Source organism: Podarcis gaigeae, assembly GCF_964106915.1.
Source record: "Podarcis gaigeae genome assembly, chromosome: 8".
Lineage (NCBI taxonomy): Eukaryota > Metazoa > Chordata > Lepidosauria > Squamata > Lacertidae > Podarcis > Podarcis gaigeae.
Genome location: NC_139684.1, coordinates 44,704,072 through 44,725,340, shown reverse-complemented (window position 1 = coordinate 44,725,340; position 21,269 = coordinate 44,704,072). Strand labels below are relative to the sequence as shown.

At 38.6% G+C, this 21,269-nt stretch overlaps 1 protein-coding gene across 2 annotated transcripts in view; it reads right to left on the bottom strand.

Annotated features, from left to right (window-relative positions):
- Nucleotides 1-935: 935 nt before the first annotated feature.
- CMTM4 (CKLF like MARVEL transmembrane domain containing 4) overlaps nt 936-21,269 on the bottom strand; it is a 36,550-nt gene continuing 16,216 nt past the window's right edge. For both annotated transcript variants that reach the window (XM_083753538.1, XM_083753537.1), the window contains 3 exons: nt 17,751-17,927; nt 10,616-10,714; nt 936-8,573 (listed from right to left, as the gene is read on the bottom strand). In XM_083753538.1, the coding sequence (XP_083609664.1) occupies nt 8,400-8,573; nt 10,616-10,714; nt 17,751-17,927 (450 nt within the window). In that variant the 3' untranslated portion in view covers nt 936-8,399. The remainder of the gene's footprint in view (nt 8,574-10,615; nt 10,715-17,750; nt 17,928-21,269) is intronic.

Here is a 21,269-nt window from a genome sequence, read left to right as displayed (position 1 = left end):
GGGACATTAGCATCTGGAAGTGAGCAGGACAGACCTTTGGTTTTTTAAATGCCCCTTTTCCAAAGCAGCTATTTCAGGAGCTGGCTATAATTCTTTCTCTAGCACCCCACCCCCCATTGAAAGGTCTTCGGGATAACCCATTATATTTATGTCAATAAAGCCATACGACTGTGTGCAAAAGGTTTATTAAAGGTAAAGGTAAAGGTAAAGGTACCCCTGCCCGTACGGGCCAGTCTTGACAGACTCTGGGGTTGTGCGCCCATCTCACTCAAGAGGCCAGGGGCCAGCGCTGTCCGGAGACACTTCCGGGTCACGTGGCCAGCGTGACATCGCTGCTCTGGCGAGCCAGAGCCGCACACGGAAACGCCGTTTACCTTCCCGCTGGTAAGCGGTCCCTATTTATCTACTTGCACCCGGAGGTGCTTTCGAACTGCTAGGTTGGCAGGCGCTGGGACCGAGCAGCGGGAGCGCACCCCGCCGCAGGGATTCGAACCGCCGACCTTTCGATCGGCAAGTCCTAGGTGCTTGAGGCTTTAACCCACAGCGCCACCTGCGTCCCACAAAAGGTTTATTAGATTACATTTATTGAGCTTATATCCTGCCCCCTCCACCACAAGGAAATTTGAAAGCTCAGCATGCACACAAAGTATCCATGGGGTCATGAATAGCCACCGGAGGCGGGGTGTTCTGTGTTCATCTCCCAACCTCTGTCACCATTGCAACTTTGTTTGTGACACTGTTGCAGATTTGAAGAGCTGCACTTTTGTGCCTCGTGGGTTTTGTACAGTTCCTTGGATTTCATTGATACTTATGCAAAAAATGAATCAATGGCCATTTGCCTGAATGGTAAAAGTTCTCAGCATCATTCAACAACTCACTTGGAGGTGGATTAAAGTGATATGTCATTTGAGGAATAAGACAAAGGATTACACAAGTTGCTCCTATCCATTTATTAAATCCTTTACGATGATTTCATACAAGATTAGGATTCAGAAAACCTATGGTTTTCTCTACATACAAAAATACAGATTTTTTAAAAACACTATGAAAACAGACATGTACCATGAGATTATTTTTTGTAGAGCTCAGTATCTTGGTGTATCAAAAAGAACAGAGGAAATATTAGCATTGATCAAAACAAGACAGCCACATTAAACTGTAAATTACCAATAAAAAGTCATGCCAATATACAAAGCAAAACTTACAGAAGTACACCGCTTAAGAATAAATTTTAAAACGGACAAGATCAAGCAGCGCTTTAGTGATTGCATTCAGTATCACAAGAAAAGTAAAAAATCATTACTACAATCCATCTTGAAATTTATAAAATGTATACTAATATTGCAAATTAAAAGGAAGTGCATGGCATATAGCTATCACTTGTCTCCATAATGCTTTCAGGACCAGTTGAACTAAATTTTGGAAAGGTTTCACAGCACATACAGGATTCTGCACATATGGAACGAAAGGGGGTCTGTGCACAGGAAAGCTTCCTGCGTACCCAAGTTAAATATTTTTTGCTGCTAAACCAGGAAGGCAGAAGTCATCATCTGAATGCAGAGCAAAGTAATATAATTATGGTGCAAATCTCTTTTGTTAGTGTAAAGGTGCTGTGATTTGCAGGAAACTGACTGATCTACATGTCAGAATAAAACATTGAAGGCCTAGGTAGGATGAAAGCCACTTTCTTCTGAAGTCTACAGCAAAGCCTGTAGTGACTGCAACAAGATGGCAACTGGAGCAACTTTCTAACCTCTGTTCTTAAGCACATTTACTGTAAGTTAAGTTCCAAGCATTTCAATTATTATTGTTTGTTCAGAGTGTGCTTGGTATTGTACTCTAGGCACATGACTAACCACAGTTATTTGGAAGTAAGAACATTTAAATCCTTGGGACTTGCTTCCAAGAGTGTTTAGTGTGCTGTATACCAAGCAATGGGTTCTCTTAACTCTCTTCTGTACTTAGCTGGAATGTCTGTTATTTCACAGTACCCAATAAATCTAGAGAATTAAGGGCAGCTGCATGCTACCAAAAAGAAAACTGGATCCATTCTACCTAATTCAGGAATTGACCAATTCAAAAAGTTAACTCTTGAGTTAACCAAAAGATTCTTCTGCAACCATTTGAGAAGCCCACAATTTGCATTAAATTAAACATTTATAAGCAAAAAGTTAATAGCAACTTTCTGGTTTTAATACAAAGAGTATTTCACATACTAGATAACTTAATAATTGAAAGCAAACTAAAATTTTGAGTTCCAATACACAGGCTTCTATGGTCACAAATCTCATCCTGAACAAGAAATATCACAAAATGCAACAATGTTTTTGGTCACCAGAGTTTTGGTTTGTGAAACAGGTCTGCTGGAACACAGCATCAGTCAATGGGAGGGGAACTGAGACACAGATTGACATTACTTGGGGTTTGAATTTCCATGTCTAGCTCAAGTTTACTGGATTTCAGAGGCAGTCCCTTAAAAAGCAAGATGTGTGGAAATGCAACCTTACTACATGTTTGAAACTGCTTTAGGAGGAGGAAAAATGACCAGTTCACCCACTAGTGCTACTTTCAATGTACTGCCTTGGGTTGGCACATAAACTGGGTATCACTCCTTTACTGCCAATTCCAAATTGGTTCCACCACTAACCAATTTTACTTTCTACGTAGATTAATTGGGGTCTTCAAAGCACCTATACTTCCTTAAAAAAAACTTTAGTTAGGACATGACAGCACAATTGGAGCATACCTTTCAAGTCCAACTGGAAAGCAGAGTACTTAAGTGCATATTCCAAAAAGAAGCCTTGTTATTTCATTAAGGCTGGTATTTAACAGAAGCTTAAAGAAACTACAATTTATGAGCCATTCATGGTTACAAAAATAGTGTTTGTGTGTAGGAACTTAATTTGACTGAGCACACATACACGCACGCACACAAAGGCACCCTAGGTGAGACCGTGTCTTGTTCATCAACAGATAGGAAAAGGCATGACAAGTGTCAACGTCTCTAATCCAAACGGGGATGATACTATGAATAATAAATATACAGTTTACCTTTTCAATATTGGTATATCAGTTACTTAAACTTCAATATATACAAATAGGTTCCATCCGCAATAATGCAGATGTGAAATTTGTCCACAGAAGACAACTTAAGTGCATCAGTTATTCCAGGGTGTCTAGGTGAATGGGAGCTATCCAAGAGTCACTAAATCTGATAACAAATATATGCATTCTCCCCTTGCAAACTTTCACCAAAAGGTGCACTAACGGCAGTGCAGGAGTGCCCTAGGCGTTCATAACATGCAACAAGGGAAATACCAATACACATTCAAGTCTGAAACACTGGACAAATGAAGACAGTATTGAAAGGCAACAATGAAAATTAAGATGTTATAGTGTCTACTGGCCCTGGAAGTGTCAGGCTCCATCTAGTTTTACTGAAATGTTTAGACAGAGAAGTCCTCAGACGGCAATAGAAAGTGTCTGTGGCACACAAAAGTGATTATCCTCCCCATAATAGACAATTCAAGCTATAAACATGTGTACTCAAAAGTGTCTCACTGAGTTAAATGGAGCTTACGCCCATGTCCGTAGGTATATGATTGCAGCCTAAGCCACATTAAACATGGCTTGTTGGCAGAGCTCATGACTCCTGTCTTACCAAAAGGCCCACTTCAAGAATTGAGAGATTTCATATTACATCTTTGCAAGTGAAGGACATTTTTAAAAGTTACAATCTAAGTCTTTTGCTTCAGAACAGCCTTGCACTCTTGAACTTGAACAGGACAACTCCAGAGTAAAAGATCAGTGGAATGTATAGAAAAAAGGAATCAGATATTTCCTTCAAACTATCTATTTCTGTGCCTCTCAAGACATTTGAATTAAACTGCAACAGCGGTGTACAGTTATTTTACAAAATCATCTGCAGCTGTTTTTTAAAAAGTAGATCCCACCCTTTTGCTTTTCACCTAAAGGATATTAGCACAGCTGTAGGGACCAGCCCTAACTATAGAAGTTAAAACTCCAAAAATATCTACATGTTGCCTTGGGTACTTACGTCTTCATAATTAAGTACAAAACAAAGGCTGACAGCAAGCTTTAAAACAGATTTTAAAACTTTCCATGAAAATCATAGGGAAGAAATTAACTCAATATTGAAATCACAAAGTCCTCTAATATAAATATAAGAATCAAGGCTACTGTACAAACTATGCATAAAAAAACTGCTTTTGCCAAGTTTAAAATGATGCATACTTAAAATGGGTAAAAGCAGGGGCGAGGGGAGAGAAACAACTGATGTGGTCCAAAAGGCGTGCGAAAGAGTTATTCAGCTACTATCAACTACTAAAAGGAATTTATTCAGCCACCCCTCCAGGACAGATTAAGACAGGCACTATCCCAGATGAGTGATTAACATATACATAAACCGGGTTCCAAATAATATCACACTTTATAAAGTGGATTATTTTGTTTTGGACACAGGTTCAGTCATGCTTTTGAAACAACATAATAGGGAGTGAACCATTCCTACTAGGGCAAATGAATCATTTGCACCAAGAATCCATCTTGGAAGGAACACAAAATCTGATTCTCTATAGAATCTAGAGAGAGCTAATCAAGGTATACATGGTTAATCTCTTACATCAGTGGGCACTCCCAACACCATACAGATCTCTACATTTAGCTGGACAGGTGAACACATATGCATAATGGAGTGAAAAACAGAATAAATTGCTGTACTAGAATATACATACATATGACAGTCACTCAGATGCTGCCACTTGCTGCATTTTATTACTTAAGTTGTGGTGATACTGAATTTAGTCATACTCATAGTATACCCACTGAAATCAATGTACTTAAATCCATTTATTTCAACGGGTCTGCTATCAATATGACTTCGCTGGATAGCATACATAGGCTATGAAATGGACACTAGATCTCTAAGGCAATATCAAGTATCCCTGTTTTCTACCACAACTTTAAATCCTGTAAACATTCAATCAAGAGTCATCTTTGTATAGATCATACTCACACTCCCAAACAGAACTGCGACTCACATGGCATTAAGAAACTTTCTTTCAACTTAAGCTAAACTTGGCTGGAAATGAAAACAAGCAAACAAATCTCATAGTGCACACGGCTTGTGCAGCTGAATCAGTTTGCTCTTAAGCAAGCACTTTCAGAAGAATGTAATAAGTTGAATAATGTTTGCAAACTTGAAAGAAAATGTCCAGTTTTTATCTGCAAGTTCTTCAGATATCATTGTCATCTCGTTTTCCTATCTCTCTATATAACATTTGTACTGGTCTGACATCACACTGTGATGGCAGTGCAAGTCGCTAAGGTGTGCAAGAGGCACATGGGCTGAGCAGTGACTTGGGTATCAGCCCTTGCAGAATTTCATCTCAGAGTCTGAATGGATCACCTTAGGAAGAGGATGGTGGGTTGGGAAGATGCTGCTATGACCTGCCAAGGGGAAGCTCTCTTCTCTGGCACTAATAGAGGCTTTGTCTGACAAAGAAAACTGGGGAGGGGGCACGTTGAGGTACGAAAATTAAGCAGGCAGGGGGAGAGGTTGTGATCCTGGAAAGGAAAACGGAGGGACAGAGATGGGGGTTAGTGAGCTGAGCAAGCAGGGGAGTACTACCTAGTTTTAACTTATGCACTGTGCACAAAAAACTAGAGAGCTCTCATCACTGCCAATGGGATCTTAATGTCAGACTCCCTCACTAGCAGGTCATATTACAAATTGCTCTTGAAACTCCACTCAGTTTCAAAAACCGTTTGCCAAGCAGCTTGATGATTTGCTATTCAAGCAGTGCAAGGTCAAAGGACTTCTTGAAAACATGGATCTATGTGCATAATTCTTGGGATCACTGCTTCTGCGTCTAATACTCCCCTCTCTTCCCGCCAAAATCAAATAAAATCCTAAAAAGAAAGCCTCGTCATAGTATCAGGGACACTGCAGGGGAAATTCAGAACAGAAATGTTCTTAAATGTGTGTCCAAGCAGTCTGTGCTTCAGGAATGCCTGCATTTCATTGGAGCATATTGTCAAAACATACCATAAAATATACAATCTTTTTATATTAAATATGTATCATCACACCAAACCTATCCCTTTCAAATTACAAATGTGTCTCCAATCTAAAAATGTATAGCTATTCTTTGGTCCCAAAAAATACCACTAGAACAAAAAAATGGTTTTCTGGTAGCTTGAGTTCTTTTTCTTATTTTTAACAAATTGGGCAGAAATCAGAATACACCCTTGTTATTTGAGGAAATCAGCCATGGCAATAAGCAGAGTACTCTTGCATTACACAACTTTTAAATAGAGTTCCCATTCAAAAAGTAGACATTTATATGCTTTCAAAAGGTTCTGGGATTATTACTAAAATATAGCTCTGCACATGACTAATAAGTCAAGTGACTGGCATATCTTCTGCTGACAACAGGACCTATGCAGAGGAATGGATTTCCCTCCAGCCACTCCAGGGACAGCCCACAATTTTCAGGCTTATCTCCACCGCCTCAAGGAGTTCAAAATAGCTTTTTTGAAAAACGGAAGCCAATGCATTCTTAGGATACTGAATCTCACCCCAGCAGCTGGTGTTGAGATCATACACAGCCTTGGACAGTCCCAATTTTTACTTTTATTTTTACTAATTTTTACTTTTATTTTAACATTTACTTCAAGTGTTAGGAAAAATAAAGGATCTTAAAGGCTTAAATATGCTTTTAGGATCCAGAAGATTAGAGGGCTCACCAATATCATGCAACATGGTCAACATATATAAAAATGGGGACTCTCACACTCTACAATCAGTGACATTCAACAGACATTCACAATTCTACTTCCTAGCTTTCAAGGTGCATACACAACTGTCCCAGGAATAAGTGTATCTCCACTGATAACTGTTCATCATCATAATGGAAACATATTGAGAATTACTGATTTCATATACTCATTTTGTGGCTGACCTAAACAACAGATGCAAGAAGCATGAAGCAAGAAGCTAAAGAGAGATTCTAATGACTGGTTCCAAATCCCCTACCCACAGAGTACATTACTTTCCCCATGAAACACTGCTGGGAAGTTTGAGGGGAAACCGGAATTATATAGAATGGTATGTAAACTAAATGAACCACATAAATGCTACTCAGCAAAATAAGTCTTCATCTGTGGACAATTATTCAAACATTTTGTAGATCTGCTCTCATGCCTAAAAAAGCTTTACTATTCAGATAACTTTAGCAAAATTCATAAAAAGATTCTAATTCAGAAAATAATGCAGAGTAATCTGGGTAATCAAAATTTGAAGTCAGACACACACTCTCAGGGTATGCAATTACAGTGGTACCACGGTTTTCGAACATCTCCATTGATGAACATTTCGGTTTTTGAACGCCGTAAATGCTTCGGTTTTCAAACACACCTTGGAAGTCAAACATGCCACGCAGCTTCTGCTGAGTGCAAGATCCTTAGGCCTAGCGGTCAGCTATTGAGTTTTCAAACATTTCAGAACTCGAACAGTCTTCCGGAATGGATTACATTCGAAAACCGAGGTACCACTGTATATAGCTTTAGGAATATTGCAGTATGGATATGAACTCAACACAAAACAACCCTGACCACAATCAGTTTTCCTATGGTTGAATGGAAGAGGAACAGAGAGGCTCAATACCAACTTCACATTATTCCCTTGTAAAGTGGAAAAGGACATCAATGTGTAGTGTATTGAGGCGTTACATCCCAGTTCATACCTGGTTGTGGTCACAAATGGAGTGGGCTTTGTGTTTTCTGTTTAGCAGAAAACTTATTTTCCACCAGTCAATCCTCGAACTGGCGTGAATGGCTGTTATAGATACACAGTGGAACTGTAGGAGTGTTAGAACTAAAGTTAATTGGGGAATCTAGTTAAGGGAACATACACAGTGGCTGTGTAACTCAATACCTGATTTATGTTATTGCTATCTCTTTCCCTGATGCACTATGTCTACGGTTGGAAACTCCATTTTCAAAAGAACAATCTTTTGCCAGTTCTGACTATCATATTTATACTGGATGGTGGGAATGTAGACTGAATACCAATCTTCTCTCTGACTCTGCTAACTCAAAGTACTGTGCACCAAGACAATTCTTCATTCTAATGTATCCTTTTCTTCATTTACCACATTTATGGACAAGTATCTTCATTTGAAAAGTTCTGCAATTATGGCCTTCATGCCATAATTTCTCAAGTCCTCTCTCTCTCTCTCTCTTTGTACATGCAAATGCTCACGGCCACCACATGCTCCTCCTTTTCCTATAAAAGTGAACATTTATTTTCTTTAAAAAAAAAAGTCTGCAGGCTTTTATTTTTCTTCTTCTGGGAAATCCCATTTTGTGTGAGATTTTCACCCATCCAGACGCTGAATCTCTGGGCGATGATCCACTTCTCTGGATTCTGTCCGAGCACGCATATAATCACTGGTCTGCCTTGTGTTTTGTTGTCGGCTGTTAATTCTCCAATTTTTAACAGCTAAAAATAAATTCACAGCATAAACTGCAGTTGCCAGAAAACCAAATATCTAAACAAAAACAAAAAAGGAAAAGAATGACATTTTATTGAAGTGATTAAGAATTTAGTAGTTTTATACAGAAATATTGCAGCTGATTGTTGGCTTTTGTGTGTTGACCTTATATCTTCAATTATAATTACATAGCGTACATTTATCCTTCATGCTACTTCAAAGTTCTTTAAAAACAAGCCAGACATATTAAGTCTCTTCATTTTGTTGATTGGGTATTTAACTGCTTGCCTTTTTGGAATTGTCCGTCTTGCTGGTACCTTTAATAAAGGGAGATCCATTCATAAGACAATAAGGCACAGCACCTGAAAATTACTAATAGGACTTCTCTAGAGACCTAAGTTAAGGAATCCATACACCCCAACTGCTTCCACTTATAACAACAGGACAGTCATTTAAGCATTGGAAAATGGTTGATGAGCTGATGTCATGCTAGATAGAATAAAAGCCTTTCCCATGCAGCTGATGAAAAATTATCCAATCATAGATTTGTTAATCTTTAAGGTGCTACAAGACACTGTTATTTGGGAGTGGGGAGTTTTCCTTTATTACCTAGAGCAAAATTTTGCCCCTGAAACTGTTGAGTGGAAGGCCAAGAACTGCATGTCAGTGGGCTTGGGAGGAGCCAGCAGCAGTGGACAGACCCATTCACATATATACTTATGGGGATGATTGGCATAGGGAACGTTAACCCTTGCCCTCCCCGGTACCCCCTCCCTCACAATCACATTTCCCCAGCTGGCGGTGGAGGGAATACAATTTACATTGCAGCAGCAAAATTCAGCAGCAGTACTGATTTGGCCGTGAGTTTTGGGTTGCGTGCCTATATGGGCCACATGCAGCCCACAGGCCATGAATTGGCAACATACGACATAGAACCTTCCTGCCATTCTCTGCAATGCATAAGAATCTTGCACTTTTAAAACTCTTTAAAATTTGCAGAAGAGCCATAGCTCATGGTTAAGAGCATCAGCAGTGAATGCAGAAGGCCCCAGCTTCAACCTTCAGTATTTCCAGACAGAGCTGTTGTCACTATCTGAAACTCTGGAGAGCTGCTGTCAATAAGTGTAGACAAAACTTAGTTAAATGGACCTTTGATTTGACTGTATTATTTATTTGTTTATTCAAATTTGTAGTCTGCCCTTCACTTAGCAGTCCCCGGGGCAGCAGTAATTACAGGACAGTAAATTGCAGTCTTACAGTAATTAACACTCCTTCTTCCATATCTTTTTGACCAACCCTTCTGCCTATAACCACTGAAATGGTGGTCCCATACTATTGTCTCCCTACCTCCTCTCTCTTTCATTGCTCAGGCATTTATCAACCACCTCTCACCTCACAAGATCAAAGGAAGTTACCAGAATACATGCTGTTATTCAAATTTTAAACTCAGTTAAAATATGCAATAAACTGCATGAATAGCAGCAAGGTGCAAATAAGCAATGAATTGCATGAACGGCAATGCACAATGGATGACAAATGTGCAATATGGAGCCAGGGGTGCAAACTAGAAATAAAGTACAGATATCATAGCACAGCAGAGGACAAACAGACGCATTCATATTATATATCAAGACCTCATGCACACACAAAAAAGAGGTACATAGAGTTAATACACAGAGTAAATGTTTTTAGTAAAATACTAAAAGGAGTAGCTGCTGAATATCTGTAGCCCTCTTTATGATTAACAGTATTAACTTCCTAAGGAAGTTAACACAAGCTAGTGTTCATGTGGCTCACTACTGAAATAGGACAGTGCTAGACAATATTGGTGATTTATGGCATAGCACTGTCTACTTGAAGTTGCAGGCTTCACCACTGTTGCAAACTATTGACTAGACTAGCATGTCAAAGTTAACATCCTATTAATAGCCTCCTCACTGCTTGCAAGCTGACTTAAAAAAAAAAGCAGGAAATGATGAATCTTCAGAAAAAGAAAGTTGAGCAAAACATGCAATGCTGTTTAGCACTGTGAAAAGGATACAAGTTAACCGGTTATCTTTCCTATAAACTAATGAAAATAAATTAACATTGTTTCTTACCACAGCTGCAATTTCTGCTCCTTTGTTATGGTTTAGAGCAGCAAGTACAACAGATGCAATGAAAAAGAAAAAAGTGCAGAGTCCAGTATTGACCAAATCCTATTAAAACAGAATTAGGCAAGTTATTTCACAGAGATAATGTCTATGTGACTGGTTGAAAACAGAACAATTTTAACAGTTTGCACACAATATAGTCTTTATGCAAAAGAGGTAATGATACAGAATAACACATATTATATACATCAATAGATAATTACTGCACTATAGTTTAGGGCCTGGCACTGTAATGAACAGGGAGGGAAACTGCTAAGAAAACAAGTAAAGCTTTCTGTAATTTGTTCAGAGCTTCCTTCCATTCCAAGTGATGAACCTTTGTGCAACATGTCTATTCAACCAAAACTACTGTTCTTTCTTCAAGCCACAAAAATGCTCATGACCGAGCTATAGAGTATATATAGATTTCTTTTTGACTGCTAGCAATCTGGAAATTAGAAAGTAACTCACATGTCTGCCACATGCATCTACTGCATTATATAATACAGGATATATGTACTACATGTTGACTTTTTATTTGCATGGTACAGGATCTGTGTTGACATATATGAATATATCATTTCACACAGTGAAAGAAAAAAAAATTAAATGTGTTATTTTCCATGAAACATAACAAAGCTTTCAGAAACTCCTGCAGTTCAGTTTCATTGACTTACTGTTACTTAGCAAAGAAACTAAAATAGTTTCAAGCTCAAAGCTTTCCAAGCCATCTATTAATATATTGCTACAGGCATAATTATAATTCTGAGGAGTTACAGACATAAAGAAAACTTATTTGGTATTTTATTGACTTACCAACATGCAAATAACAAAAACAAACAAACAAAATACATAGAACAAACACTCAAACTGATCATAATTTACATATGCCGTTTCTACCACTGCCAACAAATTTGGTGCTCTGGTTAGTGATACAGACTATATTTTGGATGCTCTCTATCACAAATACAAATTTCAATATTACTTTTCTCCCAGCCTAATGTTTTATAAACAACTTAAACTCCTTCAGAAAGTAAAATCCAGGGGTTCTCAACTATTATCTTAGGCAAACCAAAATGGTGAATTGTAATATAGCAGAAATATGTTTTGGGTTCAAATTGGCCATTTCCTTGAACATAAACCTGTGAATTACCATAGGTCAACATGCAGAGATTTTGGGGTTGCATGGACATATGTTATTAACAACATAGTGAACTAGTGAAAGCAGAATGCAACAAATACAACACTATTCTCAATCTCATGCTCAAATAAGTAGAAGACTTGTGTAATTTGTACATTCACTGAAACAGAATTTTCTGTCTGCAAAATATGTAATCATACAAGGGAAACAAGGAATCAAGTTTGCATTATTGAAGGCTACTATGCCTTTGAGCCTTACTGTTCTGGCTTGAGAACAGTGCAAATCAATTTGATTCCCAAGCAAGCAAATAAGAAGAGAAAGTTCTGTCTACAGCGTATAAATGCAACTCCTTAACAATGTATACAAGCATCTCACCTTCCTCTTTCCAGACATGCTTAAATTGCTTATTCAAACCCACAGAATGTTGGCTTCAAGTTTTACCCAGACCATGTCCTGACACTGTGGCACAGAGATAGCCCCAAGGACTTAAGGAAAGCAACAGTTCTGATGTCTACCAGAAAACTTCAACCTGTTGTACATAGCATGAATGGGGCTGGACTGGAATTGAGCAACCTCACATAAAGGGGATGAGGACTATTGCTCAAATACTTATTCCCCATGGAAATTTAATACTTCGGGGGCTTATTCAGAAAGATGATACTTAAAAATTCTTCTAAACCAGTTCAGTTAATTAAAAAGAGAGGAGGTATTCTGAATTATATCTCAGTGCAGGCTTTACTATGAAATCTTGTAGACAACACACACACACATCGCACAGATGAAAGAAATTCAGTTGAAATAAGAGCAGCTTTGAGACAGCAATTACTTTAGTAAAATAGTTCCAGGATAGAAGAGTTTGCAGGACAATCTACGAGAAGATTCAAAATCAATCTAAACTGCAAATATCCTTTATCCCATTCATAACTGATTTAATGAAAACTGCAGTTTTCTGTATTATTTCAGGTCATCTTACTCCATCATTCAAGAAGTCTTATTAGCTGCCCCAGTCAAAAGGAAAGCAGCATCTAAAGAGTTATGGATGGAAAGAGTTATTTTATTTTATTTTATTAGTCCAGTGGGCAAACTTTGGCCAGATACCTAGGCAATGCCTCCTAAAGCCCAAATTACAAAATAATTCCCTAAGTGCCAGTTTCTTCAAGTGTTGGCAGACTCTGAGCCTTTCTATCCAGCGGCTTCATGTGTTTATTTTACTTGGGTAGGCAGAGTGTTGGCTATCGAAACAGGACTGGGCTTTCTGAGGTGATACAAAACAAAAGCAAAGGAAGCCTTTCTGGACAATGCTGAAACTGAACTCTTTGTGCTAAGTTCAGAAAGACCAACATTATTATTTGGTCTCGTTCCAATGTCTACCAAGAAGGACAGGCAGAAAAGTTTATACAGGAATGAAAAAACAAAACCACAAATATCCAGGATACTGCTTGTTGATCTGTTATACAAAAGCTCTGTGGATTATTCTATCAAATATAACCATCTACTGTATATGGTTACACTAATTTTTAAAAAGTTACCTTACTAAGGAAGATTAGCTCAGATAGATCTCGTGTAAAACGTATGTTACGTTACCTCACAGTGACTGAAGGTGCAAGCATTAGTGAAGATTAAATATATTATGATATATTATCTGCACATTTTTAATGGCTAAAGTTAATAAATCGAACTATTAAAAGCCAATTATAAATTCCAATTTATTGTTAACGTGATTTTGGTAACAAGGGAACATTTTTCCACTTATGAAGGGAATGCCCTCTGGCATCCATATTCTGGCCAGATGTTTTTGAAGAGAGAGAGAGAGAGAGAGAGAGAGAGAGAGAGAGAGAGAATATGCCCTATTCAAGCCTCCCCACAACTTGCCATTTTGATCTAATGGAATGACCAAACAGCAATTTTCTGATCTAAGGAATGTGGATGCTGGCTGCAGCAATAACTTATTTGGCCCAGAAATGAAAGATGCTACATGACTTAAAACTTCTCATTGTGGTACAAGAATATGCAGACTCTGGCTATTGCAGAGAAAATAACATTTCTAGGCTGTTCGGTAGGGTTTCATTTCTTATATGTCAAATTCATAAAAGCTTAACATGTAGCACGGGTTTTGGAAGAAAGTGTAAGTAAACCAACTGGCTGAAAATAAAGGCAGCTGATATAGTTGTCTGCCTCATTCTGGTGTCCAGGAATAAGATTCCTGTGGGGCTTGTTACGAATAGGCTGCATGGGCTTGCAGGTTTTCCAGTTCATAAAAGAAATAAAGAATGTTCCTGTTCCATTAGAACAGAAGGATAGAATACAGTCCATCCACAGCATTTGACAGACTTCCAGTGCTGGCCTATGCAGGAAGGCCTACAACAATACAGAGGCAAGTTGCCAGCAATATAGAAACAAGAACAAAAATGTTCCTTTACAAATCTTAGATCTCTCTTTCTTGTATGTGGTGAAAGCTACTAATGGGCAGAACTTCTTATCCCCAACCTGCTCTTCTGTTTCCCTAAAGCAACTGCTGGAATTCCGCTGAATTAGAGAACAAATAATAAAGGGTTATCCTGAGTGCAGGACAGCTATCTCCCACTCTTGAATAGCCCAGCCTGTCTCCAGAGACAAGAAGTTTCTTAGCCATTATTAACCTCTTCATTGGTTATTTTAGAAACAGACCACTGGCCAAGGGACACGCTAGATCACTTAAATGCCAGATACTGGCATTTAAGGGCAGAAATATACAAAATCTCTAGGCAGCTGACAGTTCTGAACAAAAATATATAAATGGCTTCTTTTCTCTTGACACTGGCAAAGGAAAAAAAAAATTTCCCAGTCTTAGTTCCACATACAAGATGAAGGATGCTAGGAATCTAAAAACAAACCATTTTTTTCATTAGCCCATATAATTCTAACATCTACAACCAATGAAAAGAAAGTGTTTGATTACACTTCACTATAACAAAATAAGTCTGCACATTGCTTTGATGTTAGCTCCTAGGGTATTTATACAATACAATACATTTCACCTTGGCACATTTGGTCATTAAAAAAATGCAGAGCTGCTGAAGGTCAATGGCCAAAACTTTCCATTACAATATGGAACAGGGAACTAAGCTGATTGTGCAGGTCACAGAATATCATTTAGAAACTCTGAATAGATACAGCAATTTTCTTATATGCATGGCAATTATAGGTCTTGTGTTTATGTTAGACGTAAGCCAAGAGTCAAGCACATTTAGCCAAAGCCAGAACATAATGGCACGGCATAACAAGCTTTCATTGAAATTATTGTTCCATGCTCCCATATACAAAGCTGGTTGAAGTTCTATAGAGGAAGAACAGAAAATAAAGGACTAAATGGAACAAACTGCAACAAAAGGATAAGTAAGTATATTTTATTGAAAGATTCTGAAGATGCCACAATGACTTTTGCTTTCAGACCTTCATTTGAAACACAACATCTTTCTCGTTGAGCTATTTCAGCAACCTAGGCATCTGAAATCACTAGTGGTTAGAGCAACCTCAGAATTCTCTTAGATATGGATACCAAAAAAAAATTAACATGGAGTTAAATAAAAAATGTATTGCAAGGGGTGATTATCTAGCTTGGCTCATGACAAAGAACAGTTCTCTGTTCAGTTCCCTTATTCCTGATTTCACATATTTCTATTCTATGTGACTGGACCAACTTCTTTGCCACATAATGTTCTTTCCTTGAAATCCTCACTCAAAATCAATAATTGCTTTCCAATGCTAAGTCAAATTTCTAACATTTAGCCAAACCATTTGTTGTCAGAATCATAGTGATTGAAACTAGATATCATCCTGTGCACTATTTGAAACATGATCTAGTCAAGCCAATGATATGGGAATGGAAAAGGGCAATTATAATAACTAAAATACATAACTTGATTCATTTCAATACATTTAAGCAAGCAGTATGAGTGAATATAAACTCATCTGAAACATGTGTTCAGATGCCCATCACATTCCTTTACGCTACTTGCACACATCCTTGCAGAGCTGATCTATTTGTTTTATTTAACAAAGGGGAAATTTCCACTATAATTTTTCATACTCTCATAGCAAAACTATCAGAGACAGGAGTATGACTTATCCACTCTTTCTCTGGACGCATTTTTTCCAGTTTTCTTCCTAGCATGCCATACTACAGTCCTTTACAAGCTTCACCTTCCATTTGTTGCATTTTGAATAATATTTCAGATGGCATGCAATTCCTCAGTTAGGATGTAAATGGGATCACTGCTGCCAAATGTAAAACATTTCTCTCTTTATTCTGTTGCTGCCAGAAAGTTGTGAATACTCATCATGTACAGTAAGACAAAGGAGGCAGAACTTCAAAATACAGTGTTCCTTAATCTAAACAGGAACAGAGATTAAGGATCATTGACTGGCCTAATGATCTAATTTACTGTGGCCAGCAGCTGAGACAGACTCATGACGCCACATAGTTTTTCCCCTTTCAAAGGTTTTCAGCATGTACACACAATTCAGGATACATGCTAGAAGGTGGAGCACACACTCCTTGGCCTACCAGAATCCAAGAGATCAAGGAACCAGTATTCCAACCTGCCCGTCTCTCATGCATACCCACAGAAAGGATGGGAGGACAAGTGAAGTAAAATAATAAGCTACTGAATGTATCTGTTGAAAGAATTGCTCTGGCTGTCGGGCCAAATTCAATGTACTGGTTTTGGTGTACAAGGCTGTATACAGCTTGGGGCAAAGATACATGAAACATAATACCAGTCCTTATATGCTCAACTGATCACTGTGCTCTGCAATGAGGGCTTCCTGCAGATACCATCTTATCAGGAGGTCTGTTCTACAAAATGTAGGAATTGGGCCTTTGGTGTTGTGTCACCCACCCTTTGGAATTTCCTTCCCTTGAATATTAGACAGGTGCTATCTCTGTTGTCTTATTGGTACCTATTGAAGACCTTCTCTCAGCATGCCTTTTAAATTGAGATCTTTCCCAGTCAATTATGTATATTGTATATTGTTTTAGCATTTGTTGTTTGCCACCCTAGGCTCATTCGGAAGGAAGAAAGGATATAAAGGTAGGGTAAAGAGGAAACTAACCAAAAGTTACAGAAACTGCAAAGGACCAAGAAAACCCATTGAGATATCAGAAGAGTGTAAGGTGGCTTTTTGGATTTGCCTTATAGGGATTCTAATGAATTCTAAATAGACGGTGTGCAACAATTATGTGAAATTTATGCCAAAAGGAAAACAGTGAAATCTGTGGCCCCTATCAGTTGCTTTCCACATTCTGGCCCTGCTCCTGTGTCTGACATGCAGGCATGTAGCAGGAGAAACTTTTCCTACTACTAATCTCCTTATCAGGAAAAAAAATATCCCCAGCCAAATGCCTGACTTCAAAAGAGTACAAGAGCAGGACTTGTGAAAACAGTGGCAACCCTATTCCTAAAAGAATGTGAGAAAGAAGATAAATGCATAAAGCACACACTTCCAACTTCCAAACTCAGAAAAGCAGGTTAATCCCAAAATATGACTGTTTTTAGAAGAGGGATTGATGGCCCACAGATTTACAAATTGACTCTACCTTGTAGTATGCACTCATTTCATATTTAATTTTTCAACCATTTGTAAATGTAAAGTACAGTATTAAACAAAATCTGCAGACTATACTTTCCTCAGTTGTGAACAATAAAGACTAGCATTGAAGGAAAGTCTGTATTATGCAGGGGAGGGGTATGATTTTACACACAATTTCAGCTTTATATACTTTATCATCCAATATTTCATAATCCTTATTGCACCAGGGGGGTTCACTTTGAATATAAAGCAGCACATGAACTCTACTTGCTGCAAATAACATTTACCAATGGTTTCAAGTTTCTGTACAAGGCAGGCAGTGCTTGAAGTCTAAACTTCAAATGTTTATTCAGCTATTTTTATAAAGTGAAGGTTTGGATGAAAACTTACTGTAATGTTCCAGTTGATCTGTGGTATTCTTGCATGGAGATTTAGACTGAACATAAGCAACAAAACTCCAGTAACTACCGATGCACTACAGCTGACAAATTCAAAGAAATAAAGGCCTTCACAAGGGGAGCATACCATGATGGTTTCTATGCAGATGAAGGAAATCAATGCCAAAACCTACGGGGAGAAAAAGTGGTAAAATATAAATAGTTCTGTAACATTCTGAAGACGGCCACAAATTATCCTGAAATGTTCATTGGGAATTTGATACTCAAGAATGTGCAATGAAACTTCAGTAAGATTCACAGTTTAAAAGAAGAAATCAACACAAGATGCTTGTCTCACTCATATACCAAAGCATATTTTAGTACTAAAATAGCAATTCTGTGCACACTTACTTGAAAGTCCTACAGAACTCAGTGGGTCTTGCTTTCAAGTAAGCATGTGTATGATAAGGCCCAGTTTAGTGATCCTGTGGCCATCCATATGTTGTGGGGACTCCACCATCAGTCCCAATCAGGCCAATGACCAGACATGATAGTAGTTAGAGTTTACCATCATCATCTGGAGGGCCACAGGTTCCCCATTCCTAGCTTAGGCTGTAAATCGATCAAAGTATTATTGGTACTGGTCCGTTTCTCCTACTATGAAGAATATGCTTTTCATTCTGGCTTTTAAAGGCATTTGGGGGTTCAGAATAGTTAGCAACTAAACTTTACTGAGTAGTACTCTGAAGGCCTATTTCAATTCAGCAAAACTATACACAAACAAGACTAGGAAGAAACTAAAGAATTCAGGTATATATTTGGGAGGCTAAAATGATATGCAAGGAGATAAGAGCTAAGCAATGCACGGTGTCTCTTTTTCTCATTTTCTTATTCTTAAAAGGGGGCAGAGGTATAACAATCTCTCCCCTGGTTGATATGAATACGAAAGTGCTCTTACCCGACTTTACCCAAGAGAAGTTGAATGTAATTGAAAGAGATAACAAATAATACTATAACTAGTATTGCACTGAGGTCAGTAGTCAAAATGTTACAGACGTTAATTTAGATTTCACTCCTTTCCCCCGCTCATCAGAGCTATAGAAGTAAGATTTGTTTTGAGTTCCACCAGATCACATCAAATGAAGGGGTCCTTAATTTTAACATGTGTGACAATTATTTAAGTCCTACTGGGATGTCCCAGAGGCAAGGAGTGGAGGTAACAGTGTAAAAGGATACATCTTGCCAACAAGGTGTGGCTGCTAAACCTCAGGAACTCACTCAAGGGGCAGTTAGCAGGAAACAGGGATGTATTCTATGCTTGGCCCTTCTTCTACTTTCTAGGTCATGAGGTGTTTTTCGACCCAGACTTGGCCAGCATGGCCCATGGTCAGAGATGGTGGGAGCTGTAGTCTAGTAGTATCTAGGAGACCACTAGTTTCCTATCCCTGCTATAGGCCTTTGCTTCTAAAAGATTCCATGACTCGGTGTTTCAGAGTGTACTTGAACCAACAGTACTAGTGGTTCGGGCCCAGGATATCTAAATGAGGGATGTGTCCTCTGTTAACTCCACTAGCAGTAGGCCTGAAAAATATCCCCCTCTCCCTCATTCCCATTTAACCAGAATTTGGCTCAGTGAGGTCATCTGCTCTTCTCATATTTTGCTGCCATGTTGCCAGAGCAACAGAGAGACTAGAATCAGAGGTATAGTAAGGAAAGGTGTGGGATTCTGACAACATAAGATCCTCAAATATCTTCTTTGCATACCAGTGGGAAAAGATGGGGGTTTCTATTGGACCGACAAATGTTGCTCTAAATGTGCACACCTGGATTTCCAGCATTAACTTTCCTCACTTGCATTTCTCACATGTTCATGTCTCCTGACACCTGAAAATCAGTGTTCCTTTTCAATCAATACAGTTCATGAGTTCATTTGCAAATCTCTGAGTAATGTACATGCAGGTCCTGTTATCCGAAATTTCAGTTATCTGAATGCAAATAATTATACCCAAACCTCACTATACTGCTTCAGGTATCTGAACAGCCACTTCCTTACTTATTCTTGTTTTGCTGGTCGGCGGCAGCCATTTCAATAGAAAACCATGGAGGGAGGGAGGGAGGGAGGTTGGCCACATCACAGATTAGAAATGTTCCCATAGAAAATAATGGAAACCATCAGCTGACAAATGATTTTCTGGGAATGCATTGTGTTCAGCTAGTCGGATCTGCATGCATGAGTAAACAACATGCTCCTTACTGGAGTTTGGACTTGGAGTTTGGGAGTGTCCCAGCATGCTATAAGATAGATGAACACATCTCTGTCATTGCGCCCTATTTCCCAGTAACAGTCTCACTTTTCTGTCACCTGATAAATCATTGCCCTGGTTTTGTCTGTATTTTTGCCTTTTTACAGAATCACAGGGCTGGAAGGGACAACAGAGGTCTTGTAGCCCAACCAATGCAGGAAGTCCATTGCTATAGACAGTCATCCAGCACTGCTTAAACATCTCAAATGAAGCAAATTCTACCACCTTCCATCTGTTCTACTGTGAAGGTTCTTGTTACCACTAGGAATTTCTCCATAATTTTTGGCTGAAATTCCCTTTTCTGGTTATTTGAACCTGTAGGTTTGGGTCCTACTCCATCCTTCAATCTTATTCCATCAGGCTGCCTTGGGGGGGGGGGGGAGAGGGAAGGCCAGTGCTTATTCCACCAGCTTTGCCAAAAGACCAGCTCCATCAGGCACCTCCTATCCCTGAACTCTTTCTTGCCAGTTGGTCATTATAAGAGCTACTATTTAAGGAATGATTCCTGAGTTTGTTTTCTTCTTCTTCCCTTGTGTGTAGTGGTTTTAGATTGCAAGCTTGTGGGCAGGGACTGCTTTGTTTTTATAGATTGTAAGTAAGCCACTCTGGCTAATGAGTGGAGCACAAATGCTGTAAATAAATAAGCAAGCGATCCCAGGACTTTCTCCTACATAAGTGATATGCCAAATACAGTACAGGATTGTTGAAGAGTATCCCATCTTAATCTATACCACTAAATTCTACCCCAAAGAAACCAGACCCAGGGCAGAGCACCTGCACACATTAAAGGACAGAGAGGGAAGATAATGCAGAATTATTTCTTTCAAGACAGCAAGGACAATATTTTTGCTTATTCTGACCATAGTAGAAATGATCACCGGACCTTGCAGTTCAGGTTCACATGAACATAGTAAACCTGAGAAATCTGCATCATATTATTGCCAATACATGCTCCTGAAAATAGATGTAGTATAAGTTCCAAAACACCACCCCTGCATTTCTCCAAATCCCTTCAAAGTACTGCAGCCAAAATAGTTTGCCCTAATATTTTGTGATACTACAAAACAATGTTGCAGAACAGGTTTCTGCATTTAAAATGATAATGTAATTTTATTACTTTAAAAAGGGAAATAAACTAATGAAAGCTTCAATCCTATGCACACTCATTCAACTCAATAGGTTTTTTTTCCAGTAAACATGAAAAGGAACAGACTGGAAATGAATTGTTG